Genomic DNA, 14,031 nt, shown 5'->3' with positions numbered 1-14,031 from the left:
TTGAATTGTGATTTTTTTTATTCGAATGAAATTTTAAAAAGTTCTAGACAAAATATGAAAAAATTCAAATTAATTATAAATTATAATTACATTATATACAAATTAATTTTTTTTTAAATCTTATATAAATTTTTAAACTTCTATTTTAACTTGTGTTTAAATTATTTTTTAGTTTATAAAAAAATTATTATTCTTTTTCATATTTTCTTCCTTTAGAAATTTTAGAGAAAAATGTGTTCAAATGTAAATTATTATTTTTCTTACATTCTGATGTCATAAATATACATATATATATATATATATATATATATATATATATATATATATATATATGTATGTATGTATACATATATATGATACATTTGTAATTAAATGATATTAAAAAACTAAAATAAAAACAATATTGAGAGTTGTTGAGTGGGTCTAAGAAAAAGGATGTTCACTATAACAATGATGTATTAATGGATAAAAATTATCAGCAAAATAAAAATACCATAGGTCAAGCTTAAAATTCGTAAGATCAAGCTTAAAATGAGTAGTGTCGAGCTTTAATTGAGTAAGACCATACTTAAATTGAGTAAGGCCGAGTTTATCAATGCAAAAAAGAACTAGATATGTATAGTTCATAAATGCAACTTCCACATTTAATCTAGCTATCTTATAAACTATTATTTTTAATTGTCATCTATCTTTATTTTTTAAGAAGTATTTTAAATACTATTTTTTAACATCTTTTGTGTTTTTATATTTTAATTGCGTTCGCGTTTTATTTTGGCTGTTAATAAATTATTTTTTTAAGTTTGAAGTCAATTTTTTGCACTTAATATTTGTTATAGTTTGCTAGCTTTTGAAGGTGTCGGTCGAGTGATCACTTGGAAAAGAGTTAAGAACTTTCATGAATAATAGGAAAAATGATGTTTGTTATGCGGACTTAAGTAATCGAAAATTGGACAACATAATATGGTATCAGAATCATGTTTAGAGCTTATCCTAATGAGATTTATGTGGACATTGTGTTTCACCCGTTGTTGGGTCACTATCGTACCACCCATTAATTCTACTCTCACGGTCAAGATGTTTATACATTGGCATGAAGGGGTATGTTGGAAGTTTCACATCGACTAGAAATAAAGTCAAATTATAATATATAAGTGGAGTGCAAATCTCACTATACAAGTTGGTTTTGTGGGATTGAGTTAGGCTTAAAGTCCATTTTCAATATCTATCCCAAGATAACAAGAAGTGGCATTGTTTTAGGGCTGAATTAAGCTACTCATTTTAGAGAAACTTAAGTCAAACCAGAAAGGAAAATGGATAAGTTTTGTAAGCGCTTAATTTATTTATGTTTAGACAACACCTCTGTCTAAAACATATTATGGAAAAGTTTCAATGCTTTTGGAATCATACTTCCAAAATATACATTTAAATGCTGAAATTTTGAGACTGAGAAAGACTCCAATAAGTGTAATGTTTATTTTTTGTTCGATAATTTAATTTTATCGTTTTCTTTACGCAATTATAATTGAGGAATTTGATTGAATATTGATATAAAGAGAACCATCAAAAGACTTTGTATACGTATGAATAGGGTAAAAAGGATTGGAGATAATGAAAACCCTTAATTTTTCTTAAAGCAAGAAACTTGATCGTACCATTAAGTTAATTGATAGTGGAGTCAAGGGACTTAAGTTCTCTCACTTAAAGGATTAAGGTTAGAATGATGGTGTGGGTTGATGAGAACTACACCTAACATTAATTATTATCTGGATATGGCAGTATGTGTATATGCATATGTGTCAAATGTTGGAGGATTTTTTTAGTACAAAATATTCTAGGATTTGACGATGTGGTTTTCGTGTCAGCAATTCCATTATTGATTCAAACAGTAGTACTTGTACAACCAAGAGAATCAATTCAGATTCCTTCCACCTTAACTCTGTCACAAAGATTCTCCTCCTAATTAAGCAACACGTGAGGGATCTAATGTTCTACACTTCACATGCAGCAAGACAGAAGATACCATTGAATAAATAAAAATTAACTTTAGCATGAATGAATGCATTGAATAAAAAGATGAAAATGTTATGAGAAGCAGGCATTTAAACAGTGTATTCAGAAGGGAAGTCTATAAAATAAAATTATATTGTTTTCTTCCAATAATTTACTTAGAGGATGGATGCATTGAATTAGGAAACTTGGTTTGGTTTGCAATAAAAGGGTTGTGACAAGTTGAAGTGTGTAGGTTTCAACTTGATGGGATGCTTTTCCAATGTCCATGGGTGGTAGGTCATGAGAGCAGTATTATTATAGCCCTACGTCATCTCCACTTTTCCTGCTAAGTTCCTCCCACGACCAACATAACATTTGCAGTTCACTGTTAAGGATCATTGTTCCTCTCTCTCTGTTGTTTCCATGTCATCTCCCAAATTGCTTTGTTCCATTGGAAGTAGGCAGATTGAGACACACTTCTTACACCTACAAGTTGGGGGATAGGATATGCATGCAGCATTATCTCACACTCTTTACGTTTTGGTTTATTAAATTTTTAAAAAAAAAACTACAACATCAATGAAATATAATTTAATTTATATATGATAAATTTATAACAATATTTTAATCTAAAATTTTGAGAAAATAAATTTATAATTTTTTTCATTTTTAATTAATATAAAACTTAAACCACATTTAAATTTTCAATCGAATAATGTTTTCTATTTAAAACAAATCATTTCATTAAGATTAGATCGTATGCTCAAAAACTATAGAAAAAATTGTAAATAAAATACATGATTGTGTCACAAAATTTGCATATAATTAATCATAAAATAATGTGTCCTCGGTTTGATTTTAATTTTTTTTTATTTGTAAATTTGGGATAAAATTGTTTTAAAAAAATTAAAATGTAAACTTAGATAAAAATAATAATTTTTAAAATAAAATTCAAGTAAAAATGCATCATGTGTATGGGAAGGAGATAAAATTCATATGTATATAAGATATAGATGGATAATGTATGTGTTGAAAAACAATTATTAATGAGTAATATAAATCAATTATACTCACAATTCATCACATCAATAATTAAAATTTCCACATATATATTATCCATAGATATCTTATATCTACATGAATTTTAGCTTTTACCCCCATAGTATAACCCAGTATCGGCCAAGTCCATTATAATCCTTGCAATGTTGGTAAGCACACAAACAACATCATATCTAACTGCTAAACATCACGGCACAGGAAAGAAAAAATATCAGTAAATTAATTATGAGAATCTTGAGGATTTTGCCACAAAATTATTTAGATTCTGAGTTGAATATTTGCACCCAAAATTGGTGGATGATTTGGGTTTCCATTCTCAGTTCCATGAATTTTATTGGTGGTACCACTTTTGTTCTAGAATGTCCTCAGCAATAGCAAGAACATGAGATTCAGATACACAAGTTTCTTCACACACTCCTACGCAACCCCAACTTTCTTGCTATGAAAAGTGGTAGCTAATCATCTCCAACTCATGTTCTTAGTGTCTTGTAGGTCCGACTAACCCTTCATCATAGCTTATCAAATCTCCCCAACTTATCTATCTCAAACTATAGTTGCTTCCACCCTTCAACTTTCAAATTCAAAAACATCTTCTATTGGAAGGTATGTTTTACACTATTTATATATTATAAATTTTGTGTTATCATATTGAAAATAAAATTAGATATTAATATTAATATGATAGTTCTTCAATAAAATATAACATAACATATTAGTTTTAATATGTTAAGAAGTAAACTTTAAATCTAATTTAACTCTATAAAATCAATTTGTAAGAAAAGGTTTGTATTCACTTATATAATCTAAATTATCTTTATATTTAGTTGAGGTAGAACTTTCAATATAACGAACAATAAATATTATTAAAATAAATTTCAGTAACTTTGATATTATCTTAAGAAACCAACTCTATCTTATAAATTTAATTTATAAGATGAGATATCTACATTATATTATAAATTTATCTAGTCGACTCAGAATCTCTCACAAACAATTAGCATGTCGATTAACTAATTATTTGAATTAGAAATACATTATTCAATTTGTTGAGAACTATTTAATGATAGAGAGATGCTAGAGGCTTCTTGAACTTTTGAAATTCTGCGAGTTTTCTTGAATTCGAAGTGAACGTGATAGATAAGTACAAATGCAGAATGGTGTTAAATTAAGGTGGATGCATGATCGATGGCGATTTCATAATGTTGTTTGGAGTTTGGAGGAGACACCATAGCTACAATGGGCATAAGATGATGCATCTATTATTGTACAAGATTAAAGTGTGCATGCCCCAGACACATTGACGATACTTTCTTGCTAAAGAAAACTCACCTTTTTGACCGAAATAAAGACCATAGTACTTTTCTAGAGATAACAATGGCTTTATAATTGTTTAACATCAACAAAGTTCGAAAAAATCCAACATCAAAATACCTAGTCACGACCACCACTTTTTTGCATGAGCAATCTCAAACGAAACATTTGTAGCATTATTGAGCGTGTTTTTGTGTGCTACGTTATTTCTCTCATAAAGTTTGTGTTTTGTGACACGTATTTTATATAGTGGTTAGGAAAACAATTCTCAAAAGTTACAATCACATCACACATTTCTAAGTTTAATTAATTCTATAATTGCATCAAAAAGCTCTTAAATTTTTTTTTTCTTTTTCCTACTTTACTATTATTTTCTTACATAATGCAGAAGCTTTAATTTAGTGCACCACAAAAATATGTGCCTTTTTTAAGTGGCAGAGTCACATTTAGATGAATATCAACATCTACTCTTTAAGCTAATACCCTTTACAAATTATTATATCTATGATTCATTGTACGGTAAGAAAATATTACATACGTAACATAGTATATAATTGTTCGCTATTTCATCACATTTTTGCATTTAACCTATTATTGGTTATAAATCTAGCCGTGAAGTTACTAAAACATGTATTTAATATATCGATACTACATATTTATATTATTAATAAATGAACCTGCACTTCGGGAAAAAAAAACGTAAATAGTTTAATTTTTCACAAAGTCACTTTTAAAGTGTTATTTAAAAGAAACAAGGACTTTTAGAAAGTAGTTTGATCGATTTGAAAGGAAGCCAACACTTGCATTTAATATCCACGCTATGTGCAAAGCCAGTCATGCATGAAACCTAATTATTTCGTGAAAAAAAAAATTGCATTTCTTTTCTCTTACAATGTTCGATATGTAATTTTTGTTTTTTCAATCGACTGCTTTTTAGTTGTCTAATTTTTATAATTGAGAAAGTGTAAATCATTTAGTTGTTGATCACTCGTTTATCATTAATTAAACGTGGTGTCGATGATTGAATATAAAGTATAAAGTAGGATTTCTAGTCAAATTAATAATTAAAAATATTTTATCATGTGAAACAAAATATATATATATATATATATATATATATATATATATATATATATATATGAAAATGGGGTGATTTTATTATGTAAGATTTTTCTTCTAATAAAGAAATACAACTTAAGTAGCGTCTCCCTGTTCAGTTTTTCTCTTATTATTAGGAAGTATTGACTTAAGTGATATTTCCTTTTCTAAGATATTCAGTTTGGATCAGACTAGGAATAAAATAAAATTATAATTAATTAAACTTCATCAGTTTTGATTGATTAATTTTATTTTTTTTTTGTATAAACTAAATCAACCTGACTAAAATAGGTTGATTCATTATAAATCGATTGGGTTTCGTAGTATATGTATATGTTTTGAAAAATAATTATCTAAAATTTATATATAGTTCTATTGTTAAAAGGTGCAAACAATGTTTTATTGTAATTTTTTACATCCACTTTTTTATTTTATTTTTTAATAAGAGTTATGTTAAGCATCAATACGAACAAATACATTGCAAATCAATTTGAACATGTTGATTGATTCATCATTTATTAGCGTATCAAGACAATATAGTATACAAGAAAAAAAAATATGTATATATATATATATATATATAACACAAAGTTTCATGCATAATAATCAATAAATGAAAAATTCGTATTATTAGTTTGGTTTGGATTCATTTTATTTGTAAATCACTTATGTTATGATGAATTAATTAGACTAAAATCCTAACGAATTTAATTAGTTCGTTTTGTATTCTTGAGTTGATTTGAACATATAAGCACTTTTAGTTATTGCCGAGATTTTTGTCTTATTAGGAAATATGAACATAAGTGGTGTCTCTTGCGTTTGAAAGGGGAAAATCGGAAAGTACGAGATGCAAGTTAAATGGTATTTCTAGAATTTGGTGTAGATAACGAGTCATTTCCTACCACTTTTTTTATAACGATGTTAACGGGTGTAAAGTTTTTTATAACCATATTATTGGTATGGATTATCTACAAATTTTATTAATAATATGTATATATAAAAAAAAAAACAACTGACTTGTCATTTTTAGTGAAATTTCTTTTTCCACCTTTTTATCCATTTAAAATATTTAAATTCAAGATTTGGATTAAGGAAACCAAATCCAATTTCATTTGAACCAACTTTTTTTAAAAAGTTATAAAAAAATATTTTAAAGAATCACAATATAAGTAACCCATTAGTTAACAACTTATCTGAGTTAAATATTTAGATGTTTTGATAGATTAATTAGGGAAAATTCATTCTTGTACTCTTCGGTTCCGATGGGTTATTTCTTTCAATAAGATTGTAATTTCAGATAAGAATGTACTATACTCTAATTTTCATGATATTGTAGAGAAGTTTTATACAAACGTACATTTAATAAACTTCTAAGAACATTTAAAACGGTATTAATAACTACTTAAAAGTATTAAAATTATAATTGTCTTTGAACCAAGAAGATCCTCATGTCATTCCCAAGAATCAAGCTTCACATTCTTGCTTGATTACTCGACCCATAAAGCCTGAACCAATGTTTTGTTACTTCGTTAAAAGACTTGCAAGTGCAGTTGTATCAATAAAAAACATTTGATAAGATCAAATAGTCTGTTTTTCTTAAATTCTTCATCACTTTACCGTTTTTATTCCAAGGATTATACGCTATTAAATCAATAGGTTTTTTTATTATATAAATGATGCTTTCATACAGTTGACAGTATTTAAAGTTTATCGAGTATGATCACACTGTTATTAGTTCCATATCAATTTGAATGAAAATACTAAAAAGAAATTAAAGATAATGAAATTAGTCAATCAAAATGCATGTTAAACCCTTATATTATCTAATACTCAGTGATTTCAAATGAAATTTACGTTACAATTTTCAGTCATGTTAAGAACTTTTATGCTGGTCAGTCTTGTGTTGATTTTTTTTCGATAATGATAACCCAAAGTAGAATCCGACCAAAGGTCATTGAAAGACAAATAATGTCCATCGTTGGCAACTCACATGGTATAGAAATCAAGGCGCCCTGGCAAATACTCTCATCCAACGAGCCAAAAACACAGTCCAACGACGTCAAACTACATAAACGGGATCCACCATCTCGGTTCAAATTTGGGGTTATAATTTAAAATAAAATATGATTTTTCTCAAACAGAAATCTCAATTTGTATCTTTCAAACTAATCTAATGATTTAAACAATTCAATTTCATCTCAATTCTCAGGTTTAACTTAAGTGTGGACCTCAAAAGCAAGATAAACAGAACATAGACAAATATCAACAGACGACCATGCTCCTACTTATGGTTGAGATATGGTAATCTATCTGTAAACCTAGGACAAATCAAAATATACTAAATTATAACCAATACTGTCAAAACAAGTACCTATCAACTGCCAAGGAAGAAACTAAATTAATACTTCTGCAACCAGCAACAAGTACTGGCCATTATCACATGGCTATTTTGGAACAACAGAACATAAAAGGGTGGAAGACCAAACACACTACAAGACATTACATTATACACCATCACCTCCTAATTAATTATGAAAAAATCGCCTTGATTATTGTGAAATCTCCCCGAGTTCAATCACTGTCTTCTTCGTCTGCATAAAACAGAGAACGTTAAGGACGGCCGATTCACGAAAAAACAAAATCCAAGTAACACATCGCGAGAAGATAATTCACCACAGTTTCAAAAGTGCGACGTAAAATTATTTCACAATGAGCGGAGTAATAATAAATGCGGCTCACCTTTTCCTCTCTATTATAATAAGAAATAGCTATAACAACTACGGAAGGAAATTGGGTAACAGGATGCTAAGAGAAGGATCTAGAAAATTGAAATGCAAGAATGAACCCAAAATATTTCATCACCCACCACTATTAAAAACTTCAGGGAAAAACTTGAAAAGAGTCTTTATTTTCCTACAGTAAACAAAGATTATCTAATTGTGCTGTGATTAGCTGCCATTGTCCGTGTTGTGTTCAGCATATTCAAAAGCCCAGATTACTAATCAAGGCCATGTTCAATCCAAGTGTCCCAGAATACAATGACCTTATCGAAATTCAGTAATGATGATGACGTATGATAACAAGGATATGACATGTGTCAAATACTATGAATATCCAATACGGTAATTTACCTATTTTTAAAATAACAGTATATAACAGATACACGTTTAAAATGTATAAAATTTCTAAAAATATAATAAATATATAATTGCAATTGTTGGGGTTCAAATTAAAATTATATTTTTCAGACATTGTCAAAATAAATAATTATAAATTATTGGCATCATAAAAGCATCACTGTTTCATTAGATTAGACATTTCATCGATAAATATCAATAAATCATCTTAAAGAATCGGAAACAGATATATCACAAATTACAACATCGGTTCATCAGAGATGATGACTAAAATGTCCCGATATTTTAAATAATACTTTCAATATCAGATAGGTATCAAATGGAACCTAAATTACAAGGGCTGGCCCAATGCTATAAAATGTTGAAATCATTTATACCTACTGCCAAATGGAACTTTGGTTACATGGATGATGTGGCTTTGGATACAAAAATAAACTACATTGGGAGGGGAATACCACGAGTATTAATCATTGCATTCTGAAATAAATAATTCATACCAATACTATGGTTATAAGAAAACTATACCCTCTGTCGATGACAATTCCATCCTATCAAAGCAGTTATTATTATTAACAGCAAACTACTCAACCGCAACAAAAAGTACTACAGAACACTTGATTCCCGAATCTATGATATCTGACATGACCAATAACTTTAAACCAGGGAAAAGCCTTAACATACTTTAATTATACTTACCATCATTAAATTCTTCACTCTGACTTCCATCATCCTCAGCTTCATCGCTGCCACTATCCTCTTCCTCGTTTTCTTCATCCTCTTCATTGTCATTGTCCTCGTCATTATCACCGTCTTCAGCCCCGTTGCCACTAGTTTCAACTGGAACCTTGGGCTTTGGAGGTGGAGGAGCTATATAACTACTTGTTGACCTTCTACGAGAACTTGAAACAATATTACTTACATCAATACCCTCAAGTTCTTTGGCTCTTGCCTTCTTCCTTTTTACTTCCTTGATTTCTGAGTAAGTGAGTAAACATCAGAAAAGTGGAAATAGTAGCCATTAAATCAAAGCCTGACATATCTACAGCTCAATGTAGACACACCATTATGGCCTAATAAACAGGGAAGATTAGACCAACCCAACCTCCTCTGAGGTTGAGTGAAATTACAATACCATCTGCTTTCAAGATATTAAGCATTTTACATCCAAGATATACTGGCGTGTATCAGCCAGCCCAGAAACTGTGATATCAATATAATACATAACAAGATAGCCGCTATTCTGAATTTTTTTTGGTCATAAAAATGATTTAATTTATAGTATATTAGTATGTTATACTTTAAATAGTTTATTGCACTCTCTTATTATTGTAGTTTAGTTTATTATATTTTTAGTGCTATTAGTGTTTAATTTAAGATAGTTTGTAATGTTTTAGTTAGTTTTTATTACTATCATTACTTATTTAGTTTAGTATCTTACATGTTATGCTTCAAATAGTTCATTACATTTTTATATACTTATATCATTAGTTTATTTATTATATAATATGCTACGCTTTATTAAAAAACGGAAAGATAGGCTAAACTAGACTCGAGAGGAGCCCAACAAAACAAAAAAAAAGGAGAAAATCACTTAGAAGTGTTTGGGCCCATTGGCCCAATTCTAACCTTTTCTTTGATATAACCCTAAGGCCCGGTTCTAACACTCCAGCAGCTCAGCCCAGTCTCCCATGGTGGAAGTTTAGAAAGCAAAGATGGAGAGGAAAACACAGCTTCACAGCGACAAAGAAAGAGGGTAGAAGGAACGGATGGAGAAGAGGTAGAAGGGCAGTAGCAACAAAATAATTTGAGGGAACAGAACAGCAATCATGGGAGTGATGTGAAAGTTCCGGGACTCTCTTCACTCCAGCCACAAATGGCATCTACGACAGTTAGAACACTTAACTGCACCACTCCAATCCTCCCAAACCTTAAAATTTAAAGGACAAATACTCATTTTTAACTCTCCTCATTTATACTGGTAGAGGACATGTAATGCACAGGTAAAGTAGCACCTTGGTGGCCAATTGGTAATGGGTTTTAATCCGAAAATAGTCTCTTTAAGGGTAAGACTGTATACAATGACACCCTCTCATACATTCACGTACCGAGGAGCCTTTTGACACTATCATGGTACGTTAGTTTTATTCAATTAAACCGTCTCCATACATCTTATGCCAATAATATATTACTAGGAAAACAACATATCTCAACAGAAATGTCCAAATTTTATTTCTGAGTTGCGATGTTAAGTTTCCACTACACAATATACATACTGAATGAAGGCAATGCCCTAAAATGTCACGTAGATTAATTCATTTTAAAGTATGGACAAATTATAGGACAATTTAATTTTGTTGACAACACCAGCAAAGGTTTGTCGACAGATTATGGGACAACTGATACAACACTAGTAATTAATTTTGGTTTCTCATATCTAAAAATTAATCAGAACTAAACAAAGAATACCAATCTAAAATTAGCAAAGGTTTCAATTGTTTGGGTTGCATGAAAGATAATTGCACAAAAGTTGATAAGCACAATCCCAAGGGCTCCTATGACAAAGGAATGCATATTTTTTCAATCAGGATGAAATATTACAGCTCAGATCCAGGGATGGAAGAATACTACTAAACATGAACTCACCCTTTTCAGATGGATTAGAAGATAAACCTTCTCTAGACAATATTTCCTCCAACTCCTTGATTAGTTGTTCTTCCCGTTTGTTTTCAGGCACTTGCTTGATCTTTTTGTAAATTGAGGGAGGAACACTGTGATACAAATACGTAACATCAAACTATCATCCTGAACAAATATCCAGGATCGTAAAAGGGAACCCAAAGACGAAAATTACCCCATTCCACATGCTTTAATAACAGACTTTAAGTGCTCCACACGTTTGCCATAGACAGGGGCTGAAACCTCTTTTTTCTGTAGTTCAGGAGAAAAAAGAAAGCTATAATTCGATGAAATAAACCTCATATAGATCTTAACTAGTAGAAATTAAATAAAATGTGGAGTACAGCTTCAAGGAAATTCACACACAAAAGGACAAGATTAATAATGCAAGGGTTGTTATTCAGCAAATAGATAGTAATTTTTCAATAATTATGACTATGGCCACAACTTATACTAGGGATTCCTATTGCAATCAGCACAAAAACAATAATTTAGTATGACCTTGGAAGCTTTCTCGGATGATGAATGGGACTGATCATCTTCAGAGTTTTTCCCATTATCCTCTGCATCACTGATCTCTTCTGAGGCTGCTTTAGCAGGCTTGATCCTTTTCTTACTGGACAGATCAGTCTCCTCTCCTTTGCGTTTTTTGGATTGGACAGGAGTCTTAACCTTTCCTTTAGGAACAACCTTTTTCCTAGGTTTAACTTCATCTTCCTGACTCCCGTCCTCATCAGTCTCCTTATCTGAAGAATCAGAGTTTTCTTCACCGCTGACCTTTTTAGTTACTTTGGTATCAGGTTTTTTTTTTTCAATTTTCTTAGCATTCTTAGCGGGTTCTGAAACTACAGAAGACGCTAATACCTTCACATTTGAAAGAGACATGCTAAGCATCAGATAGTGAGTTTGTGCTTCTTATTGGCATCAATGAGACTTAAAAGATTTTTCACTCACCTCATCAAGCTGTTGACTTATAAACTTCTTAAAGGGATCAAGAGTAAATTTATCAAGTTTCAGATCTTCCTCCAATTGTCGACGAAGACCACCCATAGTGATTGACCTGAAATTAACAATTGGTGTGCATAAATTAACCAAAGTAAGGACACGCAGTGCATTTCATTAAAAGCGATCAGAGTGATAAATAATTGAAAGAATAGCAGCATACTCTGCATTAGCCTTGATGTACGAAGATCTTTTTCTAACAGCTTTCATAATAAGGGCTTCACTTGGAACTACTTTGTTTCCATTGCCTTTATCATCCTTGGTTTCAAGTTTAGCCCTTTTTTGTTCTTTAAGAAGACCTAACACAGGAGAGTCTTCCATTTTCTCCTCATCTTCAAGGCAAACATCCTTCTCATCTTTTAATTCACTCTTTTCTTTTGGTTCTTCTGACTCTTGTGTACCTGCACCATTTTCCCCTGCCTTCTCCGATATCCTTGGGGCATCATCATCAACGATCCCTTCTAAGGACTATCAGCAATGAGGTAAAAAAAACACATTGATATTGAGAAATAAGAACAAAATCCAATCATTCTTGGTAACATCAGAATTCATAAAGACTAAACCAATCGCAATACAAATATATTACAAAGCAAAGTGTTATCGTCACTACTGGCAAATAGTAGCTGTAGTAGTAAATAATCTATTCGACACCATACACTTGTCAATCGTACTTATACTAATAATCATATAAAAACCCGGTTAAACACCCCCACATTGAGGTTCGGGTTAAATAAAGAGAAAGGCAATCCCTTAAGACTAAGTAAAGGCAGAGTTGAATTTCACATGGAGATTGACAACCAACTTATTCAGTTACCACATGTTATCCAACAGTAGACCAGACTCTGAATCATAAGATTCAAAAGAGAACTCCGCCACTCCAGAACGCTCCTAATTGTAATGCCGACGAGGTTAATCGTTGAGCACTTAGGGTTGGCTATCGTGTGCATCCACTAGTGAACAACAGAAAAACTATAAAGCCCTAGAAGCTTCCACTTACGCATTCTGACTATGTTGAAATTAGGGATTTGAATTGAGAAGAAAAGGAGTACCTTGAGCAAACATTGCTTAATAAATCTCTTGTGCACATCCAGAGCATACTCCTCCAATCCCAAGTCTTTCTCAAGCAATCGACGAACACCCTCGAACGTCAGAGAGCTGCATTCAAAAGGCGAAACATAAAGAAAGATTTCAGAATAATGAGAGGGAAGAAGAAGAAAGAAAAGAAAAGTTACTTACTCGGATTGTTCCTTGAAGTGAGAGACGCGAGAGCGCATAGCGGTTTCAATCTGAGACTCTATATTCTCCCCTTTCTTCATCCCCTCACTGTCTTCGGCCATGTTTTTTTCTCGCTGCCAATTCTCACTCCGCTAATTGGCGTGAAATTGCATGAATTGTATTCAAATTAGGGTACACTTTCTCAGTACTGTGTTCGAAATACCAGAGCTTCTGATGTGCCCCATTAGATGGATATACGTATGCTTCTCCTTCGTCACTGATTATTTAATTCTCAAACTTTCTTCCACTTTTCTTTTATTTTGCTATTTTCTCCTAATTTTTATGTGAGGACTTAATACCCACTGACGATTTTTAATACCCATTGTCCTATCTTTAAAGAAATCATTTTTATAAATCTCAAATTAATTACTTCTGAATTTTATGTTAAAACTTCTTCTTCTTTTCAAAAAAAACGATGTCAATGAATTTCTTTTTCAAAATCTCAACTTTTTATCACTGAATTCCCTCTTACTTTCATTTTTTA

At 30.9% G+C, this 14,031-nt stretch overlaps 1 protein-coding gene across 1 annotated transcript; it reads right to left on the bottom strand.

Annotated features, from left to right (window-relative positions):
• Nucleotides 1–7,776: 7,776 nt before the first annotated feature.
• On the bottom strand, nt 7,777–13,795 carry LOC108332204 (uncharacterized). Its single transcript, XM_017567391.2, has 9 exons — nt 13,509–13,795; nt 13,322–13,427; nt 12,436–12,740; nt 12,225–12,330; nt 11,772–12,134; nt 11,446–11,522; nt 11,238–11,362; nt 9,291–9,569; nt 7,777–8,048 (listed from the first exon to the last, which is right to left on the bottom strand). Exons 1-9 carry the CDS (start codon nt 13,607–13,609, stop codon nt 8,029–8,031), a joined length of 1,482 nt encoding a protein of 493 aa, XP_017422880.1. The 5' UTR covers nt 13,610–13,795; the 3' UTR covers nt 7,777–8,028.
• Nucleotides 13,796–14,031: the final 236 nt, after the last annotated feature.

Source organism: Vigna angularis, chromosome 4 (assembly GCF_016808095.1).
Source record: "Vigna angularis cultivar LongXiaoDou No.4 chromosome 4, ASM1680809v1, whole genome shotgun sequence".
Taxonomy (NCBI): Eukaryota; Viridiplantae; Streptophyta; class Magnoliopsida; order Fabales; family Fabaceae; genus Vigna; species Vigna angularis.
This window is presented reverse-complemented; position numbering and strand designations above follow the sequence as displayed.

Bases quoted from the DNA above. Each gene is read 5' to 3' on its own strand.
- LOC108332204 (XM_017567391.2), bottom strand. From the start codon at position 13,609: ATGGCCGAAGACAGTGAGGGGATGAAGAAAGGGGAGAATATAGAGTCT. The intron at 12,741-13,321 runs GTACTCCTTTTC...CATTGCTGATAG, and splicing joins TTAAGCAATGTTTGCTCAAG to TCCTTAGAAGGGATCGTTGA. The intron at 12,331-12,435 runs GTATGCTGCTAT...TGTTAATTTCAG, and splicing joins TACATCAAGGCTAATGCAGA to GTCAATCACTATGGGTGGTC.